This window comes from Erithacus rubecula, assembly GCF_903797595.1.
Source record: "Erithacus rubecula genome assembly, chromosome: 6".
Classification (NCBI taxonomy): Eukaryota; Metazoa; Chordata; class Aves; order Passeriformes; family Muscicapidae; genus Erithacus; species Erithacus rubecula.
Window position 1 is genome coordinate 9631617 of NC_136688.1, and position 25853 is coordinate 9657469.

Sequence of the window (25853 nt, forward strand, 5' to 3'; positions counted from 1 at the left end):
GGGTTTGGATCCAGTAAATTCTGTTGTCTTGAATAAAATGAAGCCTTTGTACTGGTTTCAGTAATGCAGTACATAAAAGGTTAACACATATAACCATCCACAAAACCTCCCACAAAAGCCTGCCAACACCTCACTTAGGGCAAATTGAGATTTCAGGGATGCTCAAATCCAGTCAGCAACTCCAGCCCTTGCAAAAGCAAACAAAACTCTTGCCTTAAGAAGCAAAAAGGTTTTTGTCTGCAGCTTTTCTACTCGTGACTTCATCTACTTCTTGTGACAACTTTCTATGAGAGCACATTCCGAGTAGAATCATTCAAGTTGTATTCAAGGGTTCAGGAAATCCCATGGGGTTATGAAAGCTGCCACCAAATGAGGGGCTGTTGCATCCAGCAGTCACAAAATATTCCCAGTCACGCAGCAGCACTCCTGCATGGATTCTAAATGAAGTATTTTGAAACCATTTGAAAGCCATGTTAAATACGACACTACCAAAACACAACTTTATTGATTAAACACTAATTAAAAGACCAACTGAATGCAAGACAAAGACATTTCAAAGAGTGTTCAATTTTTAGGGAGCTGTACAAGAAGGGGAGGCAGCAGTTAAGACAAACAATTTTCTCTCACAAACTCCTCCAACACAGAAAGGTTCATGTAGAGGCAACAGAAACATTCTTGAGCAAGTTTCATGTAAAGTATTGCAGAAATGGCTCCAATCTTTATGCTTACATTTGAAAACATAAGAAAATAACAACAAATTCTTCTCTAGAATACAAAATGTGTTTGTCTTCTATGAAGTCACTGGGAGTTCACCAGGAGGAAAGTTTCTCCCACAGCAGCTAAGGTCAACAAAAGTCGTTCTTTGAAGGAGCTGTCAAACATTTCACTTATTTCCTCTCTCAACTCCCTCAGTAGAGGTACTGTGGACTTACCATCTGCATTCAGAATTCTCTCAAAAAGTTTACTCCAGAAATCACTGTCAGAGGTCCTAAAACAAATAGAGAAGTGTTCATTGGAACAGTACAAACACACACAAAACACGTCTATCAAGGTCTCCATTTATATTCAGCACTAAACATCCTGAGAGAACCACGCCTGAAATAATATCACTCACATGAGTAAATATAAAGGAAAACTAGAAATGTATTGTTCATTTTATATGTATGGATCCCGTTCTGTTTCTCCAATAAGTTTCTGGATAGTAACTGCATAGGTCTAAACCAACTGTTTACAGTTTCTTCTTCTACCACTACCACCATTCACACTAAGCCTTGACAGTTTTGTTTTAGAAGAATTGTCAAGAACATTTTTAAGTCAAACAACTTGGGAAACTCCTTTTATGAATAAAGGGCAGAGGTAGATCTTATTTACTCACTTGCAAGCTAAGTTAACCAGGCAATATTAAAAGAAAGTGCCAAGAAATTTTTTTTTTTTTAAATAGAAAAAGGTGGTTTAGAGCCAGTTTTACTTCCTTTTTTCCCTGCCTTCCATCTGCCAGAGATCTGTACAGATAACATTTTGGAGACAATTAATAGTAATAAATCCCCCCTCTCCCAGATGTACCCACACAACATGAAAAAAAAGGTTAAGTGACTCATTTAAGTCTCAGAAAACTGATATTAGAGCAAACCCTTTGTTCCTCAGTCTTGCACTGCTACTGACTACTGAAGCACTTTTCTCCCTGGAGCTAGGAGTTACAGTGGCTTTGAAACAAATTATCTGCCTCTGCTTTATCTAAGTGACTCACAAAACAGCAGCAGCCAGTCTCAAAATGAATCTAGCCTGTACTATTTCACTAGTAACTCTTGTATTTGCCAAAATAATTAAGTCAATGCAGAACCTAACCAAGAAAAAAACATGCAAGATTTGAGTCCATTTTCTTTGTGGGATTAGATGAGCAAGAGGTGTGGCAGAGGAGATGAAGTGTTGCTAAGGAGGTGAAAGTAGTTCTGAGCGACAAAAATAGTCCTAAAAATTCAAATGCAGCTTCTATATCCTGCCTCATGTAAACCTGCACAGATGAAGTTTCCTAAAATAGTACAGTGAAAACAGAAAAAAATCACCATATCCATTCTTTAATAATGATAAAACCCTTCCCCTGAAAAGCAGGCTGTCAGCACTATGCTCAGAGTTGAAAAAACCAACTTGGTCAGAATTTACATTCCACCTGCTCCTAAACATCTACTACAATGTTTCAGTGTTTTCCATTAATTTTGTCACCTTCTGAGTGTGTTCTCTTTTATTGAAAGCCATTGACCTTGGAAGAAAAATGTTGTGTTCTACCCTGCAATTCCCCACTGCTTTGGTATTTTGCTGAACAGGTAGTAAAATCAGTAGCTCTTGTAGTCATTCTGCTATATCTACATTTGTTTAATAAAAATAATTAAGTCCTGTTTAAAAAGCTTTCTTAAGATAAGGGAGTCATGGTTGTTGTATTTACAGTCTGCCTTCTAGTAAGAAACCTTCCTTCTGGTTGTCAATACCTGAATTCTCTAACCTTTTTTTTTTGAGGAACGCTATTCTGTCAATATCATCCTTGAAAAAAACCAAAAAACAAAAAACAAAACAAACCACCAAACAAACTCAAATGAACCTCAAATAAAAAAAAAAACCACTTTCCAAATCACTTGGAGACCTTTGAACACAAAGGACAGAAGCAATGTCATCTTTAAAAAAGTAGAATTACTAAAAGTAACAGGAAGAAGAATCCTGTGTCTTCAGAGATGTTAAAGTGTCACCAGCACATGTGGCTGTAGGCAAAGGATGAAGAGAGAAATTGATCTCCATCAGCTGACTCTTCTCCCAGAGAATACTTAATTGTGGAACCTGTTATGGTGCATGAAGGCTCCCTGCAGGAGTGAATTTCCTTGTCACAGATTACTTGAAAGCTTCAAACCTACTAAAGGAAGTGTCATCAGTCAACAAGAACCAGACAGACTAAAAGATTCATGTGTGAATGGAAACGGATTGAGTGCAAATTCCTTATTCCCACATAATGAAATGCCTCATTTACACTGTTGATATTATACTTCAGTGCTAAAGCTCCTATGCAGACATTTCTTGGAATAACTGATACTGAAAAGTAAGTATAGATGAATGATAAGTCTATAACACTTTCAGAAGCAAAGCAGAAGAGAGGGTGGAACAAAAATTCCTTGTTTGCACTCTGTACTCCCAAATTATGAACTGATGCACACAGGTGAGCAAGAAGCCATTACAGCCTGGCTCCAGCTCCACAGAACTCGTGCCCAGGCTTTACCTTCTTCCTGCTGTGTCTCCTTTAGCCCTTCACGGGTCTCGCTCCTCAAGGCTCCCTCCAAGTTCTACCTCAGCCAAAAAGCCTAATTTTTCCAATCCAGCACCCCCAGCTTTGACTACAATTCCTTTCCCATTAACCCTATCCCTCCAAACTCCATTGTCAGTCAGCCCTACCCTTCCCAACTCAGACTTACTATTCCTCCTGCTCCATTTATCCACAGTTACTTCTGTTTTTCCCATATCCACAGCCTAATCAGGCCCCTGACACCATGTCCCAGCCTTCTCAACTCAGCCCTTATGTGCCCTCATCTGCAGCAGCTCAATTTATTCTCCTGCAGAATTTAAAAAAGGATATCATAGTAGAAAACCAGATATATACCCAGTAAAGAAAAAAAAAATATTTTCCCCTCTGTACACAGCTTTAAAAGATTGGATTTTTTCCAAAGGCTGAATAAAACAAACTGGGAGATGGAAGCAGTGCAGGTTGCTAGGGAACTGGACAACTCTGATGCTGGTAGTAGATTTTCCTAAAGCAATGGTCCTAGGAGTGATCCATGATCCTGAATCAGATACCTGTCCAGCAACTGCTGCCATGAGTGAAGAGGTCTGAAAAATCCTTATGAAATGTCAAGGCAAAAAAACCTGCAGTATGTGCCTAACAAAATAAACAAGTGTTCAGTCTAAGAACAAACAAAGAGCAAAGGAAGACAGAGCAGACTTATAGCCAAAACACTAAAAGAGAGCAGTAAAATTTAATATCTGAGACAAACAGCAGATTCCAAAGAGCAGCTGTTTGCACACTTGCATCTTAAATGACAGTTTTAAATTCTTTTCTTTGGTGTACAAGTGTACTGTTCCTACAACTGTTACACCCTGCCATTAGTGTCTTAGCAGAATGAAAAAGGCAGAAAACCAAATGAATCCATTTCTGAGGCAATATACTTCCCTCACCACTCACCCACTTACAAACTTCTCTAAGCTTGATCTGTAAGGTACAGAGAGACCAAGCCAGTCTCATCTGAAAGGATGGAAAAAGCAAAATCATCTCAATTGGATTAGTGATATTCAACTTAAAATTGTCTCCTAAACAGCACTGAGGGTACCAGTGAACAACTCCAACAACTTCACAATTTCATGCCCCACAAAACTAACATTTTTTGGCAAAAACAGCCCAAGTTGTTGTAGATTCTAAGCTCTGAAGATGGTATCACTATAAAGAAAATTTAATTATGTGTCTCTTCTTTCCCAGCAGCCCCCTCTACAAAAAGGACTTACTTTGATAAGTTTTGGCTGATTTTCCAGATGGAATTCTCCTGATAGACTTGGATATGATCCCCAAACAACATCAAATGGACTATATCTGCAATGCCAACCAAGTCTACCTGCAATCATAACAAACATCACAAAGTTCAGTGTCTATCACTTTCTGCTCTTACTGCTTTCACACATTTAAGTCAGAACCATCTTTGCACCAGAATCTTCCAGAGACTTGTAAAGCAAGAAAATTTCAACAGGTAAAATGCTGTTTCCGTTGTAGGTTTCTAAATACATTACTTACAATCACTGAACAGCACTGCTAATCCTTTCACTTAATGCCAAAGATTCCATCAGATGCAGTATTCTCTTTATTCAGTATTTATTCATCAGAGCTTTCCACAGCATTTGTAAATTTTAGCTTAAGAAAATGGGTTTTGCAAAGGAAACACAGAAATTAAGATGTCCTACTAAATAGAGACTCACCTGATAAGGAAGAGAACTTTCTGCCAGAAGCTGTTGTCCATGAGGGGTCTGAGCTGTGGGAAAGTTGTAGGGCAAGCTGACTCGAGGCATTAGCCTCAAATCCAGACTGTGAGAGAAATCCACCATCTTCAGAGCATTTGGCACCTCCTCATTTGAAAATGCATCGCAGATCCTGAGCAGAGGAAGCACGTGAGGCAGAAGACAATCCAACAAACTTTTTCTTTCTTTTAGAATTAAAACTAAAAGCACAGTGAAGGTGAGTGTTAGCCATGTCAATGCTCCCCTCTGATGGCTGCTGTCAGAACTACTGCTGCAAGGGCTGCTCTGGATGGCAAGAGCTCACAGCAGAGAGCTTAGGGATGACACTGCTGTCTCCATGGTAAGCAATAGGAAAGAAAGGGTTAAGGATGATGCTATTTTTGTATTTGTCACAGTTACCTGAAACAAAGTTTGTGGACTATTGGAATAGTGTGATGCCTTTTCACTGATCCTGAAATTATGAGCCAGACACAAGTGATAAAAAGGGGTTACCTTTGTAAGAATCCTTACGGTGCAAAAGTGCCAAAGATACACATATAAAGCAGATACAATTTTTATATGTTTAGCAAATTAGCATAATTGATGAGCATCCCCAGTTAGAGACAGGTGATGAGGTAATTCCCTCCTGGTTCTACCCTTTTCTGAACACTTCCTTTGGATAGGAACTAAATTGTTTATGAGAATGTGTTTCAAAGAGCTGATTTTCAGCTTTGGGTCTCAGAGAGCCTAACCATGGACCTTGGGGCCTGGAGCCACTGGAATTATTTTGTCTTTCTGTCTAATAGAGTAGGTAAGATGCTAGCTACCAATGCAATAATAGGCAATACAGAGCTACAAATACCCATATGCAAAGAATATAGAGAACAGATAAAGGCAAAAAGGCAAGAATCAACTTGGCATCAGTGTCATGTTTTGCACTTCTCCCTCTCCTTCTAAATCTCAGAACACTTGATACAAAAAATAACTAGGCTTGATAATACTTTTACAAACTTTTCCTAGTCTACAGTTGAAGGAGGAAAAACAGGAAGGGCAGGGAGGAGCATCTCTACAGACAAAAGCCAAGGTAACAATATCCACTTATTACAGCTCTCACAACTTTTCTTACATCATTGTATGCTGTGAGCTTATTTTGTAATTTGTACTATGCACTTGTCCTTTTGCTGTCTGAAAAACCCCAAATCATTATCCTAACTTTTCTGGCAGTTGTTTGCTTTGTATTTGCCACAGAGAAATCCAGCAGGAGGTACCCAAATCCATCAAGCCACTATTAGATCACTGACTTCCAAAATAGGACAAGACAACCCATTGCAGGATACGACAAAAATATTAGTACTTACATAGTACAGGTATATAATTTATAAATAATTATGTAAATAAGTTATTCATAAAATAATCACAAAGAAAGTATAAGCAGAATATACTGGGAATATGCATCTTAGATGAATGCAGGCTCAAAGTAAATTTAAACTTAAGAGCTATTTTTAATATATCAGTGATAACTAAGAAAAGCCCTAGTGAATTTATGTAATGGAATTATATCTGATTCATTAGACATTCCGGCTTCCCACTGATGCCTGAAGTTTTTAGCTTCTATGTGTTCTTCATGTATTTGCAGTTCTGTAGACTGTTAAATACCTCACTGTAACTTCCAGTACTTTTCCAGCTTTCCTTCCCACAGTGAACAGGCACTTATTGACACATTCCTAAAATTTTGCTATGCCTTGCCTATTACTTCTCCAAGGACATTTCACTTTGTACCACATAATCACCAGCATAATAAAGGTAGGGGAGGAGGGCAGAACCCAGGGGTGAGATCACCTAACCAACTGCTTCTCTCATTGGACAACATTGGCCAGATATTCTAATTGCCCAATCCCATCAATTGTAAGGATCTAATTTGGGGCACTGCTTTTTACCATATTGTGCACCTGAAAGCTTTCAAGGTAAAGATTTGCTTTTATATTATCATTCTAAAATGGTCTGGAAAATTTTGTGTTCTGTTGCTGGGCATCTCCACACAGTTCACAGATCACATTCCAAGGGATACGTGACTTTGTTAACATAACATGGGAAAGAGCTTAGAAGAAAAGAGAAAGAAAATTAGGTCTATGCATTAAGGTACAAGCTGGACTGCAGAGGAAGCTGAACACTTTGTTTAAGGTATCTGGATATTCCAGTCCCACCTGTCTTATGTCTCCTAATTTCCTGGGTTCCAGATACATGAAGGCAAGTTAAGAACCATATTGTAACTTGCATTAGCAGTCCAGAACCTTGGTAAAGCAGAAATTTAAAAACACAGGTAATAGCGAAACCATTTTGTTGAGCATAAGTTTTACAATGCCATTGTATACTATTTCTAAAGGAAGGTTTATTCCTAAATTAAGTGTTTTCACTCTTATCAGAATGCACTGGAACCTAAAAAGCCTGGTTTGCAAAATTAATCGTGTTTTGCCAGTGGGCAGGTTCAGCACGAGAGCCATAGACACCAACTTAAGGAATAGTGTAATTTTCTATAATGCAAGGCTGTAAAGAATTACACAAGGAGAAATTCAGCAATGCAGCTCATCATTGCTACCAGATTGCCTACAGGGATTGAGATACAGCTGCCCCAAGTCTTCACCATCCTCCAGAGCCACACAGTAGCTGGGGAGCCCCTGTCACAGGGAAGCACTGGAGAGCCTCTCCAGAATTTGGAATTCCTACGGGTGTGTCCCCCTGCAGATAATGAGGCTACTGACTGTGCTGGGACACGGCCCAGCTCGAGCAGTGGGCAAGAAACAAGCTCACCCCACCTCCAGAGTGGGAACATCTGAGGTCAGCCTCCTCTACTGGGTTCCTCGCAAAGCCTGGCCAGGGCTCAAGAAGGAACTCAGGGAGTTGGCTTTGCTTCTACACCCCCAAAACCCAGGTGTGGCCTTATCTGGTTTCTAAAATCAGAAGGTGAATACATATTTTGATGATGTGTGGATACACACAACACATTGCTAATGATTCCTGTTAATGAGTGGATACAAATATAACATTTGATTGGAAAGTTCATCTAGAGGTCAACTTTGGCTCAGGGCCTGTTGTTCAGGCCTCAGTATTTCAGCACATCAGTTCAAGAGGAGAAGTTACAGCATCATGGGAATTGTAGCTGAAATGGCTGTTCTGTACCCTCCCATATTCATAGGAAGAGACAAACCTGTCTCCCAGAAACAACACGTCTGGCCTCAGATCTCCATGGACAATCTCTGCTTTGTGCAGCTTCTCTATCAGCAGCAGCAGATCATGAACAACCAAGAAGATGATTTCCTTCGTGATGAAGTTACGGTCACGGAGAATATCCTGAAAAGAGAATAAACATCTATCTCTGTACCCTTTTACCTTAGATTGGGTGAAGTATTTATAGCTCACCTTTTGTTCCATTATTCATATGTACAGAGGTAACAGTCCCACCATAAACTCCTTATAATCATATTTTGCCCATGAGCAGCCCAGACAGAATTACAAGAACTGTAAGCTCTTAGGAGACATTATTACTCAAAATAGGACAAAAGATCAGGAGGGAGAAATTGAACTGAAGACTGAAATCACTATTGAATTTTAGTCCTATTTGTATGCAACAATTCAAAATGCACTTACAAGACTTAGAGCGCAAATCATTCAGCAAGACATTAATTGCTATGACCTTGCTGTAGCTGACTGGAATGTATTGAAAAAGGTCAAGTTAAACAACAGTTTTAGATGCAAATCTTGCTGTGGAATAACCTGCGGTTCTTGGCTCCAGTCCTTTAGGACTCACAAAGACAGAAAATGTGAAAAATTGGTTCAAGATTGTCCCTGAGAAGCACATGATCTATGAATGAGAAACCAGACCCAATTGAGGCTTTAACAGACAGCCCTGATTTGTACACAGATAAAGACAGAGCATCTATATTGCAGGATTAAACAGGAGCAGCTCTGCAGCAAGGAGCATAACACCACTCCAAATTCACTAGTGGCACCCAAGCAGGAGTTTGGCCCCTTCAGTTGTCCTTGGTTTGTCTGTACTGACCCTGATTGTGAAGCAGTTTATATCCTTGTGCACAATAGCACAGCCATCCTGGAACAGGTAACAGCTGCAATTCTCACTGAAGCTCTGGTCGAAGTCAGAATTCAAACGCTTCTGTAACTCAAGGATGATATAAAAATCCCAAGCCACAGGCTGAGCATACACCTACAAGAAGGTAAGAACATTTATTTTTGGAATAAAGTGAAAATCGTTCATTTCATATTCTTCTTATCCTCTTTTTTTTTTTTTTTTTTTCCCTCCCATTTGACCAAAGAAGACATTTCTCACAGTCAGAAACTTTTAATTTAGATCCACAATTAGATAAAGGACTTGAAGTAGCAAACTTAACGTGTGGAATTCAGAAATTAAATTTATATGAATGGATGAGATTTTACTAGTTCACAGTTCTTGTACAATAACCATCATGTATGTTACCTTTATTGCAAATCCCTTTTGATCCCATTGGAAAATGCATCCAGTTGGAATGGTAAAAAACATCTTGTATTCTTCATTGTTCCAATATTCCATTTTGATGCAGTAGGTCTCATTTCCTGTGTTGAAAGTTTACATTCATAAGATGCCACAGTAAATAGCTGTTCCCAAGTCATTCCCCACCTGCACCACATAAAACTAAGAGGGTGAATATAAACCATAAGTCAAATCCATTAGAACCCAAACCCTGCACTGCAGAACCTACCCAGTTCAACGTCTTTCTCAACCTCCATGTGAGGCAGAGTTCCAGTCTCCAAGTGAAAATCTGGAGAAGCAACCAGTGATGATAGCATAGAAGCTAAAAGCTTTTTACGCTGGTCAGGGCTCCACAGGAACTGAGCTGCATCATCCTCTAAGAAAAGAAAAAACATGAAGAGATGAGCTGAAACTGTGTTAACTCTCTGCAACGTGGTTACATGTGTCACTGAAAGTAACCTGGATTTTGGAAACTTGGGATCCAAATTCTCATTTACTATTCATCTCTTAGCAAGTCAACTCATCTCTTTCCAGTAGCTATGGGAAGTCAATATGACCCTTGATTTAAAACTGCCTTACAGACTTTCATGGTGAGGTCTCAAGGGTTCTACTGTAGCATCACACAAAATATCTTTCATAAGAGACAAAGCTCTGAATTATTTCAGCCACAGCAGAATTCAAACTCATTCTGCAAATCAATACTCCTTTTTTTAAATCTATGCCCAGAGTTAGTGATTAGTTTGGGGTTTTTACATTATGAGGTTTAGGGAAATTTAGTCCTTTGATTATGGCAGAGGTTATATGTAAGAAAAGGAAAACAAAGTTGGACTCCACCTCTGCTGCTCACTGCACTGTTAAGAATTTAATAACTTTTATCTCCTGGAAGACACGTGTAGGATTGGACTTATTTTCTTTCATAACAGAACATAAGGTCATTCAATAGATTAGTCGATCTGTAAAAAACCAAGGTAGCCTCAAGTGTTTACTCTGCTTGATAATTTGAGATAAAACACAAGAACTGGGTGGCCTCTACCGCCTTCTCCCAAATGTCATGGCTGTAATGAGAGAGAACATTTTAAACTTTCACAGGTAAGAGGTACACAGGTAAGAACCAGATTATTTACTGTTATGCCCACACTTAATTGAAAAGCATTGCAGAAAGTACTGCTCAGGAAGCAATTCTGTGAAAGATTCAGGAAACAGTGTAGACTGAAGGCTATTATGTGTTCCAAGGTTTTGCCATCACAAACCTAGGAAATTCCTGCATATTTTGCAGGAATAAACTAACGAACACCTGAAGTAATTGTTATTCTTCACACAGTATTAGGAATTACTACAGCCAGGGTGAGAGCTGCAGTTTAAGGGAGATGTGCAGAAGTGAAGATAACAAAGCAACTGGAAAGATCCAAAGTTTAAGAAAGGACCATTAAAACATCTGAACAAATGCCTTCTCTTTTTCTCTGAAGAACTTTTTCATCTTGCTCGAAAGTTTAGTACATATGATAAAAACAAGACAAAGATCAAAAATATCCCAGCTATTTCAGTGACATCACTTCTAATTGTATTTGCACTCCAAGTCCCAAGCATGCTTTGTTATAAAATAGTCTGCAGGCACATGGAACATAACTCTCCAGAGTAGATATGCAAATTTTCAAATACACAATTCTAACAAAGCACCATAAACTAAAATCAAAGGAGTTAAAGCAGATTAAACACCTTGAACACCATCATCAACACACATCTAATTCCACAGGCCAGGTTTAGAAGGCTTTTTGTGACCATTTCTGTTCTAACTGTAACGTAAATATTTAGAAGAGAGAGAAACAAGGGCCTTTAACCAGAAGAAAAATAAGCAAAGAAATTGACTATTTAAGAACCAGTACTGTATTCCCACAATAGGAATAAGAAGGATACTGTGAAGCAGCACAACAGTTACAGCATGTTAAAATACAGATTTAAACCAAAATTATGCAACATGCACTAGACTCCAAATTCATATTCATTCTTTTCTAAGTAGTAGCTTATCAGCACATCAGGAGACACACAGTATGATTACAGAGAAAAATGAACACAAACCAAAACAAAGCTACCTTAGAAGTTATTACTGCTATCCAGTCCCAATTTTTAATTTTGTAATTTGAACTCATTACCCGTGGAGACTGCCTGCTTTACTACCCTAAGTAACTTCTCTATCACCTTAATATTGACATGCTTTGGATGCTGACAAGCATCCCATACTGCACACCTCACTGCTGCTTCAGACAAGGGAGACAAGTTCACTCACAGTCATAGTAATGGGAAACACAAAACAGAGTGGGATGCAGGAAGGACAGAAAACTCCATACATTTAGTGACAGCTGCAAGTTATTTGTTGTGAGTGAAATTGAGGTTAGTACTCACCAGTAATGTTTTCTCCAGAATCAACAACCACTTCAGCAGGCAAGCTCTGAGCCAGCTCCAGTTTCTCACTGATCTGCAGGTCTTTAATAGCAGACATTTGTGTAACAGAGGACAGAGAACCTCCTGAGACTGAAGAACCAGATGAGCGAGTATCTTCCAGGCTTGCTTCCATGATGGGGCTGTAAATAAAGCCATCAACTACTCAGACTTCCAAAGATATAAGTTGAAGATAATATCAACCCAGGGCCTAGGAAAGGATACTGTGCACAGCCAGACTTAATTAGCGTGAAGAAAATCTTTCCCATCCCTAGCCAGAAGTCATGTCAGAGCTTCATTTCAATTTTGATGATTGATTATACTCAAAATCTTAGTCTACAGATGATTTTTTTAATCTTCTCTTCCATTAAATTTGACTGCTACAACAGAAGACATCCTGAATATTTATCACTCCTTTTGCTACAAAATTTCATGCTTTCAAAGCATTGAAGGGTAGGGTGGAAAACATCTCCTCCTAATTACAATCAGCAGGGTTTTCAAGGAACCTCCTGAGTAAAAAACACCTTTGGCATGGTGTACATGTTTACATCCTAAGATCCAGCAAATCCAACTCAGCTTTAGATTAAGAAACTCCCATACAACAGATGTTTTTTCTTAACAATGACAAAAAGGCTTTTCTTCTCTCCAGCTTTTTTACTTTGTAGAAGAACTAAACTATAAACACTAAACACATTTTGTATAGTCAAAATAAGTGCAAAAGCTTTTAAGGATAAAAGGAGCTGGTGATTCTGCTTTTCATGTTTGAAAATTAGGACAGAAAGCATTTATTAATTTCTCTGCAAGTTATTTGGTTAAAAAACTTCTACTTAAGACCCACAGCAGTAATGCTGAAATGCCAAGTGGGCTTGCTATTACCTCCTCAATTTGCTCAAGGCAAAGTGGACCCTGAGCTGAAGAAATTACTCTCTCCAGGATATTCTGGTCTTTTCAGAAAACTCCTTCCTTAGTAACACTAAAACCACAGCAGTGAAAGGCATGCAGGAAAAGAGGCTTACGGTCCTTTACTGTTAATTACCTCAGTTTTTTTACACTGAGAGCTTCAGTGTATGCTCCTTCACACACCAGTGTCTCCTGATTCAGAGATGCACTCTTGGATTCTGGAGTGTCTCCCTTCAGTTCACTCTGAGAGAAAGCAGGAGCTAGGACTCCCTGAGCTACCACCCCGTGAAAGGGCGTTGAGGCCAGGTGGGCAGCTCTGTTAAAGTCACACGTGTCCTCTGGGTTGGCACAAAGGGTCTTGTTCTTGTAGGAGCCTGTCACAATTGCATCCTCAGTCAAACGTTCAATTCCATTCAGCTCATCCTGAAAAAGAAAAGAAAATACAGTGAAAGCCTGCAGATTTTATGACAAATTTTTCTTTATTTAAAAGCTGAACATTTCCCTTCCTTTTCTTTCACTCTACCACCTTTCAACATGAATAGGACATTCAGTCTTCATGAATTCTACTTAGTATAAAATCCCAGAATGGTCCAGGTTGGAAGGGACCTTAAAGACCATCGACTTCTACCCCACCTCGCCATGGGCAGAGACACCTTCCACTAGTCCAGGATGCTCCAAGCCCCATCCAACCTGGCCTGGAACACTTCCTGGGATGAGGCAGCCACATCCACAACATGACATTTCCAGTATAATCTCATCATCACCCGTTCAATTACTGTCATGCCAGGCAGCCATTTAGAATCCTGTTTTTCACATGTGATGCCAGTCCAGCCAAGCTGACTCAGTTTGACAGCAGCACAGGCTGCATTGCTGTTGCCTGGACAGGAAGTCTGCCATGGGATGAATTCTTTCCTTACACAGGCTGCTGCTGCTGCTGTACTTTCCTTGGCACTCAGAGAATCCATAGGCTTAAGAACAGTGAGAGGGCGACGGGAGCCTTTCCGGCTATGATCTGCTGAACAACTAAGAAAAAGTTACAGTCAGTTACATATTTATTAGAGCAGCTTCCAATCTCTAACAAATTCCTCTTGAGAGTTTAAGTCTATTGATAATTTCAATCAACCAATTTCTACCACAGAACTAGTAGTAAGCAAAAAATACAGCTCTCCAGAATGAAGGAAGTTTATACAGCAGCTTAAATAGTTCTAGGTTGAAGATGAAGAACAGGAGAGTATTTCCTCATTGTGGACTCCGAGTAATTAAATAAAACATACCAATATAAACAAAACAAAACACACACCCCCACACACCCCTGCCAGAAACAGTTATTTCAGCTGCTACAGCAAGCACTTTGATGCTTCCGTTTTCCTTGCCTCTTGAATAATCCTACCTTATATTCTGATTTGGCAAAGTAGAGGATTCATCAAATATAGAGAAAAATGGAGCAGCAGCCGGTGGGGGAAGCAGACCTACATCCATAAAGAAAAACCAAGAAGTTCAATCATATTCACAATTCTTCCAACAGCATATCCAACATTATTTAAAACAGTTAATACATAGTCCTTAAAGTATGCTCGGAACAGGAAGTTACAGAGCTGGCATATAAAGAAGCCATTTTAAAAGGCTTGGTTTTGTGATATTAAGGAGCCACCCCTTTACCACCACATTATGTGAGCTAACTTGCTGGGTTTAGACTGTGCTTCAGAATTTGTACATTTTTCTGCAAGACTGTCCTCATTACTCCGTTCCCCCTTTTAAAAATGTATTTCCACTGTGGCTATCTGGGGATACATCAGGAGTCTGGGTAACCTCTGTCAATAGCAACAGGAGTCAACTCCAATCAGAAGTAAAGTTCTTCTGGATGTGACCTTCCCAACAAAACTTACCAAAATCAACAATATACAATTTCTGGCTGTATTCCCCTAGCAAAACCTCTGAGGATAAAGGACTTAAAGTAGTTATCAATCTAATGACAGCATTAAACTCTCCTGAGATGTTAGTAAAACTGCAAACATGAAAGACAGAACAAAACTTTACAGCTACCAAAAGCAAAATGCTCTTCTGCTTGGAAGTCCTTTCAAATAGTGACAGCTCTCAGATGCTCCATGTTTTGCTCAATATGGTAAAAGGCACTACTAGCACACACACTGTCATTCTTCTAATCCACCTAAGCTTTAGGTTTTACTTTGCTGCCTTCTTGGTATTCATGGAAGACTTCCCTTTAACCAAACCTCCTCATTAATGGTAAAAAACATGACTACTTACCCTCAGAACAAGATGGTTTATGTGGTTGAGTATCTTCATAGATCTGGAACTCACTGTAAAAAAGTAAAACAAACAAGTTTGTATTCTACAGACCTTCACAAAACCTAAGCAAACTGTAAAAAAGGCAAGCCAAGCTGACAAATGCTACTTGCAAGGTTAAGATCCCTCAGACAAAAATCAAACATATGGAGAAAGAGCACAGATTCTGATTACAGGCTGATGCCAAGGCTATATTCCATTCTACCCAACCATGTTACTAGTTGTACCTACATGGCATCACAGGTGTTCTCCCTGCTCGCTAAAAATCCTCTCCATTACCTTCGTGGCTGAGGCTGTTTCTCCCCATACTCCATTGCAATGGGAAAAGTAAATCCTTGCACTCCCAAAGGTGTGGAAGCTCCCATTACCTCTGCTGCCTGTGGAAACAAAGTTGCATTTCGGTTCTACAGTGGTAGAATTGCAAGCCAGGCAAAAATGTTCCAAAGACATGACGACAATCCCATGTAGTCATTAAAGCCCTAATAGATAATGGTTGCCTTTACCCACTTTTATTTGTACTTACCTTACCTGCATGAAGAAAGTCCACTTTTATTACATAGTGTAGTTAAAAGGTATAATTTACTCTTTGCAATTTTATATTTATTTTATATTTATTTTGCATATTTATACTTTCATAGGAGATTTTAGCTACCCTGCAACTGTTAAGGACATATGTAAGCAGTTATGTAGCTTACAACAAAGTCACAACTTTGCTTCATTATTTAAAATACTTACTAGGAGGCATTATTTCGGAAACATGGAAGGGAGAGAGAGCGAGAATATGCTTTACTAGTGAAGAATCCTTTCAAAATAAGTTTAAAATGTGTTAGAAAAATATTAAAAATGCTTCCTTTCACCTTTCTTGGGTACTTTTATTTAAAATTGCAGCTACTTGGAAAAGAACAGTTAAATGAGGACAATACCTGTTCATGTGGTTGTTGCTGCTTGTCATCTTTCTTCTTTAATTTCTTCTCCAGCTCCTCAATTTTCCTTTGTATTTCTTCCTTCTTCCGTTCTATGGCTTGTATTTCATCTAAGGAAGAAAACACTCTAAGGTCCAATGCCTATTTCACATTTAATCAGTGGCTGCAGCCTAAATTGTCAAGAGCTGAAACTTCTGGTGGTCTTTCCCTGTTCCACAGCTTCCACGTAAAGCTGTTGAATGTGTTACTGTCTCTGTACCTCACAGCAGTTAAATAACTATTCCAGTAGAAAAAGAGGAGCAGCTGCAATCACAGACAGAAGCAAATACAATTTTATGATTCCATCTGGAAAACCTTACTTGCTCCAGCCCACTTTGGAATATACCTTCATCTTTCTTCCTCGCTTTCTTCCTGTAGATTTCAGCTCGGATCTCTTCAAAAGAGAATTCATCAACTCCAGCATAAACTTTCTCTTTGCAGTACATGACCATCTCTTTCTTTGCCTGAGCATCCTGCTGCTGATGCTGCACTCGCTGCAGTGGGTCCTCCCGCTCCTCAGGTTTGCGAGTACTTAACACACGGTTTATGCTGGGCTCAATTTTGCAGGGAGTCCTAAAAAACCAGAAATTTTTCACTTAAGCTTGGTGAACTTCACTATAGCACAGAAAAGCAGGCATGGGAGAAATTAGCCATGCTAATTTCAGAACCTGGTTTTGGATTAGTGTGAAGACATTCTGTTGTGTGCTTAGAAAACATACACAAGAAAATTGGAATGAGTAACACCAAAGGCCACCATACTACTCAGAATTGTGTGATAACTAAAATAAAACAAACAACAATAAACAAAAAAAACACAAGTCCAACCTAAAATGTTTATAAGGTCAAGTCAAAAGCAAATAAAATTATTTTGATGTCTGAACTGCTGTGCATCCTGAAGCAGGATCTGTTCCATTTAGTTCCATTGAGCAGTGTGACCACAGGCATGACAAATCCCTAAACTCTGGTTTGTAGGATGGTTGTCTGGGAGAAAAAGGACTTAAAAACAGAAGCTCTTGGGCCAAATGAAACTTAACGCTAATTTCAGGAGAGAAGCAGCAATGCTGGTACAGCTTTACCAGCACCAGCAATGCAGCTTCAGAAACTCACATGTGGGAGTGATCATGAGGCGAACAAGAGCTCCTAATGTTTGGGGTTTTAAAGCTTTATTGGGGAGTGCAGAGATCAATACCAAGATCACAACAGGGTCCTTCTGCCAAGAAGTTTGGATGACAGCTGATGGCATGATTTTCATCACATTTACACAGTTTCAGCATAACACTTCCACATTTAGCAGGTGACCACGGTACCATGAGGAAATTAATTCAAAGACAGAAAAACCCCTACTTTTAAGACTTCAACTACATAATCTAAACCTACACACCAAGTTTCTGCCTAAGTTGCTTAGAACTAACTTAGCCTGGTGTTTGGTTCTACCCACTCCTTCCCTCTCCAGCATGGAAAGCTGCTGCCTTTGGTATGCAACAAATCTTCATCTGAGAGATGGGCATGCCAAGAGATTTACCAGTGTGGCATCACTGACTTTCAGGAAAAGGAAACAATCTTGCAGCTTAAATAGGAATGCAGTTTTTACACATTCATTGACTAAATGATAGCATAGCCTTGGACAGTCATTCTGCAGTCCACATGCAATCCAGGCTGCTCACCACCTCCAGCATTTCTTGATTCCACACAATTCAGACCTCTGGGAACTGTCTGTAATACCAAACATTTTCCATTTTTTTTTGTAATTGCACCTTTTTTACTCCTCTCTCAGAAGGAGCCTGTCTATTCCCTGGCCATCATTAGCCACAGAAAGGTAGAGCAACCTTGCAAAATAATGTGTTTTCCTCTGCTCTAATTAAACCACCCCGTCTCCTGGGATTTATCAGCATTTCAGGGAGCCCTGTACAAGCAGTACACTCACTCCTCCACGACCTAAGCAACACTGTTGGCATGGCAACTCTGAGAGCTTATTTCAGAATAAAACTCCAGATATGCTGAGCACAGAGTTCCTGAAACAGAAAAAAACACAGCCACAAGTCTGCCTAAATTTGGGGCTGCTTCACAGCAAACAGCACCCTAAGACAGGTAGCTTGTGGTTTTGTGTAAACACACTGAGTTAAGCTATTAAACTAATTAGCATATATAAATATGATATAAGCTCCCACATCATGAGCAGCACTGAACATTTCCCATGTCCTTATGCAACCTCTGCTGAAGCCTCTCTCATCAAGCTGCAGCACTAATTGCTTCCAGGCTGACAGATTTTTAACTTCTTGCAGCTCGAGAGGCTTAAGTACTTGGCAAAACAAGTCCCAATTTTAGGAAGCAGCTTTGAGAATTCCAAATTCAATCCCCCATCTCAAACCCAAGACTCACATCATTTGTGGCTGAGCTGCATCATCCACATAGGGGGTGAAACTGGGCAGTGGGTGGGGCACTTCCACGGCAGAGCTCACCGTGCTGCGAGGACGCTGCGGAAGGAAAGGCAACATCAGCAACTTGGGGACTCATTTCCATCTCCACACCCCTCTACACCTCCCTTTTCCTCATCTTCTGCTCATTTGGAGGTCTTCTTATACAGAAAATAAACTTGATGGAGACTTTTCCAAGATGAATCCCCTTCTGACACTCACAGGCCACCAGCTGAACACTGGCACCTAAAAGGAAAGGCATGCTCAGCAACCCCAGTTCCTGTTATTTTGAAGGAATGTTTTATACATATTGAGGGATATATACACACACATTATCCTGGTCAGGCTGGGTATTCCAGCTGCCCTTCATTTTCCACAGATGCAACAATCCTCATTTTGCAGCCAAGATTGTCCCAATTCTATGATAATATTCATTCTCCTGTCCACCAACAGCATCCAGACTTGGAGGGTTTTTTTTGGGTTTTTTTTCAGTTTTCCCATCAGAGGCCATTTCAGCACCACAAAAATCCCTTTACAGCTTCCAAGGTCCATTAGTAAAGAGAAGAGGTGGAATTTAGTCTGACAACACACTACTCTCTTCTATCTGTTTCAATTCCCTGGGATTCTTTAGCACAAAAAAAGTTACATGGTAGGAATACTTCACAAACTCACTCCTCTTTTCCATCCTTTCCCAAACTGCTTCCTGAACTATCTTGAAACCAGCAGTAAGTAAGAGAAACCCCTTCTTCTCTGGACAGGTTTTAATGTCAGAGCATTCACCAAAGGTTATTCTTGCACTGCCCTTCAGTCAAGTGGAATTAAACATCCTCCACTCTTCTGCCAGAAACAGGATATTTTATTTAATTAAATCTAAGAAATTTCATTAAGAGGGGAGCAGATACTACACTAAGGGCAGACATTAAAAGAAATATGGAAGCATTCAGAGACCAGAATGAATGTATTAAGCAGCACAAAGAGACTGGTGAAAGAAATTTTATATTAATAATTCTTCCTCACTCTTCTCAGCTACCTGTGATTCACTTAACTTTCCCATTCATTTAACAAAACTGCTTTCTCTCTGAAAAGAATGTTCCTGGAGTTTCTCTAAATTTTAGCCTGGTTGCATCCCTCCCTCATTCAAGTTTTTGTTACCAAGCTTCACTTATAACAATGTTCATATTTAGAAGATGAAAATATTTTCATCATCTCGATGCCTGAAGTTTTTAGCCTCTATGTATTCTTCATGTATTTGTAGTTTTGTAGACTGTTAAAAATGCCTCAGTGAAACTTCCAGTACTTTCCCACTGTTCTTCCCCACAATGAACAGGTACATATTGACACATTCCTAAAATTTTGCTATGTCTTGCCTGTTACTACTCCAAGGACATTTTACTTTGCACCACATAATTACAGGTATAATAAAGGTAGGGGAGGAGGGCAGAACCCAGGGGGATTACCTAACCAACTGCTCCTCTCATGGGAAAACATTGGCCAGATACTCCAATTGCTCAATCCCATCAATTGTAAGGATTGAATTCTGAGCACTGTTTTTTGCCATCTTGTGTACCAAAAGGCTTTCAAGTAAAGGTTTGCTTTTACATTATCATTCTAATATGGTCTGGTAAAGTTTGTGTTCTATTTCCAGGCATCGATCTCGTGACTTTCTATTCTTATTTTCTCAGCTACAAAGAACATGGCAACACTGGGGGGTATCTGAGCATCTATGAAAAAAACCTGATCTCACAGGATTGACAATGCCTTGCATCACTTCTCTAGAACAGCCTAAACACCTGTAGCACAGCTGTTTCTTTTGATGTTTAGTTTAAGCCATTGGAAGCTACTTTCTGTCATCCTATTGCCAGGATAAATATTCCATTGATACAGCAGTTGAATTCTTTTGATCTCCACTCTTCTGTTTTTCTCACAAGCACTTCAAAACAAGACTTGCAGAATGCTGTACATGCCTTCTTTGCACAAGACAGCCAACAAGTTCTTCCTTCTGGTTGTGTTTTCCAGTATAATTCAACTCTAACGCTTCTTTCTTACAGATTTAACTAATGCCTGGCTTCTCTCCCTTGCCTGGCTAATATTTTTCCTGTTACATTGCTTTTCTGCCTTCCAAACACTGCAGCAGGCCAATTATTCTGCTGAGCAAGAATTTTCTTTTCTTGATTTTAAAACTCCACAGAGGTTTTAACCTTATTCTAGCAATATCAGCCTGCTAAACCTCAACAGAGTATGAACAGGAACTCTTTAAAAGGAGAGTGACCATTCACAAGGGCATGGAGTGGCAGGACAAGGGGGAATGGCCTTAAGCTGAAGGAGGGTGGCATTGGATGAGATATTGGGAAGAAACCCTTCCCTTGGAGGGTGCTGAGGCCCTAGAACAGACAAAAGCTGTGGCTGATCCATCCTTGGCAGTGTCCAAGGCCAGGTTGGATAGGGCTTGGAGCAACCTGGGCTAGTGGAAGGTGAAACCAGATGATCTATAAGGTTCCTCCCAACCCAAACATTTTCACAATTCTATCATTAAATCTGTATTTACAATACACACAAACCACAGCTAAGGGAGAAAGACACTACCTCTGTTTCAGCAATCAGAAGTCATCAACTCACACATACCTTCCTCTCTTTTCCCCATCCACTTTGAGCCTCCTTACCCTGCCAGAGTTCCACGGTCCTGCACTGAGCTCATTCTCCTTGGCCCTGGGAACTGGAGGTGCTGGCCATGACTGTGCTGTAAGTGTGGGAATCTCAGGTCCAGACACAGAATTTTCATCAAACACAGCAAAACCTGGAGTATTTGGAAGCTGCAGAGAAGCCTGAGGCTGGCAGCTTCTGTTTGGGTTTATGGCTATAAGCAAGAAGAATTGTGTCAATTAACTTTCAACTGTCACATTCAATAGCAAATCTCATATTAAAAAGATGAAAGTCCCCCAGTAACAGGTTGTTTTAGCTCTTGAATGTACCTTTTACTGCATCTCCTACACGACTAATGGGGGCTCTCACTTTCTTCTTCCCTCTGCCTTTGAGATCTGCCAGGGAACTTCTCTGAGGCTCTGCAATTTCCAGCAATCCCATACTGGCTCCATCAGGACTTTCCTCAAGTGCCCGTAGTGTCTGCCGAGAAACACGGGCCTGAAACTGCCTAGAAAAAAACCATTGGAGAAGTCAACAGCTTCCCTACCCCAGGAACCCAGGGAAGTCCCTAAGCTCCTCCCTTACTTGTGATGAGCCTGGAGTTTGTCCAAAGGCTCAGCCTTGCGCTGGAGCCCTTCTTGGAATATGAGATCTGCTTTCCTGAAGCTGCCCCTGGCCTCGAGCGCCTCAGCCCAGGTGATGTAGAGCAGGGCCAGCGCGGTGCCGATCTCCTGGCTGTGCAGGTAACTGTACAGATCCAAGGGCTCGTTGCAGCAATCGCCCTGGAACGACCCAAGTATGTCAATAATCACACTGCAGAGGGCTCCTAGTCAAAATCTGCACTTCAGCACCTCCAGCAAGACCCCAATGATTTCAATACAAGTCTGACAGGAGCAGCTGTAAGGTCAGTACATAGAATTTTATAATTGCTTATGAAGTATAGCACATTCCTTATCAGTTTGAGAGCTGGCAAATTAGCTCAGCAAGCTAAAGCTGGGAAAAGCTGCTTTGAAAAGAAGTGGACAACAAAAATTACAGGGCAGGACCAGAACACACTCAGCTTGGTTTAGCGTTTAAAAGGATGGGGATAGAAGATAGAAGCTAAAATATCTGGTAGGACAGACATTTATTCAAGGCAGCTTTTCCAAAACAAAAACTTCTAGAGCTTGTAGCTATCCAAAGTGAACAAAAAAAAAAAAAATAGTCTGAAAATGTGTCCTGGTAGAATTCAAGAGTAGCATGTTTGCAGAAAAATATGTCTAATTTTGCACTCATTGGACAACACTGCTTGACTCTTGTCACCAGAATCAGCTTAGCTGTGTGCAGACAACACAACAAGGTCCCAAGGAAAAGCAGCACCCAAGAGATGCTCCCAAAACACTCACAAACTTGAGCCAGAGATTAAGATAGCGAGGATCTTTGTAGTATTGCTGCTGCCCATGGAGGGCTCTCACTGCCCTTTCCAGAACTGCTGCAAGGTTGCCATCCTTGCCACCTCCAGGGAAGGCCTGCTCTGTCCACTTGATGTACCTAGAGACAGAATGTGTTCATAGCAAGTCAGTGCTTAATAAGCATCTGTAAAATATAGAGATGAAGAAAAAAAACCAGCATAACATTGAAATATATCTAATATTTAAAAACAATTATAGTTTCTTATTAAGTTAGAATGCGTTTCCCTTGCTTTTACAGGGATATCTGACTGTTCAACTCTTTTTTTTCTGAAATAAAGGGAAACTTACCGCTCCCACACATCCAGAGGATCATCTCCAGAGTAGAATCGTATTTCTGCTTCAAACTCCCTAAAACATAACATTATTCATCCAATAAGTACATTTGCATCACTGTAAATTTATCTTGTATATTACAAACTAAGAGTTAATTATTGACTAAAAAGCACAGTCAAATCTCCCTGGTGTTTGCTGTTAAAATGCTCCATTGCAAACCTAAAAAGCTGAAGTCTGTACTACACAACACCAGCAGTGATTAGTTCCAAAATCCTAGAGTATGCTAATAGTACAGACATCAGTTACTAAACTTCTTTGATGCCTATGAAATTAGTACAGTTAAAGAAGACATAGATAAAATGAGGAGGAAGGAAGGTAAGAGGAAAGGAGCTGTTATAACATCACTTACTGTTTTTTAAGCTGCACAGCAGTGTGGCTGGAGGAGTCCTGCTGAGCCAGTGCCTCCTGCAAGCTGGACATCACCCGCCCCTGCCTGAGGGGCTGCACATTCTCCTTGCTCAGCTCCCACTCGTGGCTGCCCTCCTGGGACATGACCACCTCTCCTCCAACCCTGAATGCTTCTCCTTTAATCCTGCGTTTAATAAGAAGGGACATCTGTACTGACCTGAAACCTGACACAAGCCAGCTTTCCTCAGCCTATCCATCCCGAATTTTCTGTGCAGCCAAAGTATACCGATTAGATGCCCAACTTTCAGAGAGACTTGGGGGTTTGATTCCCCACCACGGGAAATACATGAAAAAAAGAGCCAATCTTGATAATGAAGAACCGCAGCCCCCACAGATCCCACACAGCCACAGCCCCTCCGCCCCACACACCTCATGGCTCCTCAGCCCCCCACGGATCCCCTTTAAGCGCCTCTCAAGGACCATCAGCTCCGCGCACCTCACAGCACCCAAAGCCGACTCAGTCCTTTATGGACCCCACAACCATCAGCCCGACCACCGCGCAGCCCCTCCCAGACCCCATAACCTCCCCAGATCCTCGAAGGCCCATCAAGGCACACAGCCCCTCAGAGACTCCACAGCTCCTCAGCCTCGCCCCTCCCAGCCCTACAGGCGGGCGGGACCCACGCGCCCTTCACAGACCCCACAACCCTCGACCCCCGCGCACCTCTCACCCCACAGCGCCTCAGCCCTCACCCCGTCACGGACACCACAGCAGCGCAGGCCGCCCCAGCCCCGCGAACCCCTCCCAGCCGCACGCACCGCGCACAGCTCCCAGCGGCGCGAGCCGCCAGGACCGACACCGGAGCCCAGCCGGGCAAAAGCCGTAACGGCGGCGCCGCCTCAGAATTCAAACCTCTCCCACCTCCCCATTGGCCGCGCCCCGCCCCACCTGATTGGCGCCGTCCTGCGTCGCCCCGGGACTTCACGGGAAATGTAGTTTTCACCTTAAGCGCAGCGGCGGGAAAAAATAAAAAATTATATAAATAACGTGCTTGCAGTTAATCCCATCTGAAAGGCATACGCCTGTTCCTACTCGTGTGTGTTCTCGTTCTTTCCCTCTGCTAACCGCTGGCACTCGCTGATTCTCTACGAAATTTTTCTTTTAAATTCATTTTTCCTGCGACGCTCGGTTCACGCAACTGGTGATGAGTCCTGCTTTGGTGTCACAGAAAACCTCACTTTCTAGGTATCCCTGAAGAATGCATTGTTTGACATTCCCAAACGTGGCTCCGAGAAGTATATGGCAGTGTTAATGTGATGTTCAGCCCCACCAGTTACCTTCTCTCCTATAGCATTCCAAGGAAAAACTAGTTTGACAGGCTGCAGTAATTTACAGGAGTGACTGGAAGTGTTCAAGGTAAGATTGGACAGAGCTTGGAGCAGCCTGGGATAGTGGAAGGTCGCTGTTCATGGCAAGGGGTGGAACGGGATGGGCTTTAAGGTCCCTTCCCACCCAGAACGTTCCAGAATTTTATGAATATCTCGGCGCAGGGAGCGCAGTTTTATTCCTGCTTTTATTGCCAGGGCAGAGGGAGCAGCGCGGCCCGCCTGTCCTGCAGCACCGCCTCGTGTTCCCGCAGGGAGCTGCAGTGAGCTGGGACCGGCGGCTCGCCTCCCCGAAAGTCACGATCTTCATAAAATCCAACAGCTGCGGCGTCTCAGGAGTACGGATGTCTTGTTCCCTTCTGCAGTCGGGATCTGCAAACACTGACGTATGAGGCAGCTGCAAAAAAAATGGACTTGGACAGGAATACCCTGCCAGGAACATAGATTAGCTGCCTGCCGCTATTGGAAATGTGATCAGTAACAGAGATATTTGTCATAAAGAAAACTGAATGAGCAAAAAGCTTTTTTTTTTTTTTTTTTTTTTTTATACTGCCCTTAACTCACAGGCTCTGAAGGTCTTAGTCATGCCTGTGACTAATGAAGTTTCGTACTTAGAGAACCGTGACCATGGTGTTGATGGGAGGCTGTTTGTGTGTTACAAGGGCAAGAAACTATGAGAGACCCCGGACCGGGGACAGGTGGCGGGGCAGTGGCGGACGGGGCTCGGCCGAGCTGCGCGGGGTGGAGATGTGTTTGTGTGTGTGTGATGGACAGCGAGAAATGCCGCTCCCAAAGGGGAGGGGGGCCCGCAAATCAAAGTCGACACCGCCCGAGAGGGCGGCCCGGGCCGGAGGTGGTAGAACTGCTGGGGCCCGGTTGCTGCCAGCACAAAAGATGGCGGCTCCGGGCAGAACCACGTGATACCAATAGCAAAGATGGCTGATTAACCACAATTATTTCTGCCAGAACGCAAGATGGCGGAGTTTGGGCGGAACGCACATGACCACACCTAAGATGGCGGCTTAGGCTTATCGTGCCCTTTCCAACATGGCGTCATTCCGCGCATGCGCTTTGGGGAGGAAGAAAAATGATGCCATGAAGGGCTCCTATCCCCAGAACGACGTCCCCTTGGCTGCCTGAA

At 41.5% G+C, this 25853-nt stretch overlaps 1 protein-coding gene across 1 annotated transcript; it reads right to left on the reverse strand.

Annotated features, from left to right (window-relative positions):
- Window positions 1–491: 491 nt before the first annotated feature.
- Window positions 492–24217, reverse strand: BUB1B (BUB1 mitotic checkpoint serine/threonine kinase B). Its single transcript, XM_079308644.1, has 23 exons — window positions 24051–24217; window positions 23328–23502; window positions 22934–22993; window positions 22580–22724; window positions 21780–21976; window positions 21524–21702; window positions 21215–21408; window positions 18520–18614; window positions 16487–16713; window positions 16102–16211; window positions 15458–15555; window positions 15140–15192; window positions 14265–14343; window positions 13792–13897; window positions 13011–13297; window positions 11939–12117; window positions 9768–9914; window positions 9506–9621; window positions 9074–9235; window positions 8222–8364; window positions 4999–5170; window positions 4534–4640; window positions 492–988 (listed from the first exon to the last, which is right to left on the reverse strand). Exons 2-23 carry the CDS (start codon window positions 23468–23470, stop codon window positions 799–801), a joined length of 3189 nt encoding a protein of 1062 aa, XP_079164770.1. The 5' UTR covers window positions 23471–23502; window positions 24051–24217; the 3' UTR covers window positions 492–798.
- Window positions 24218–25853: the final 1636 nt, after the last annotated feature.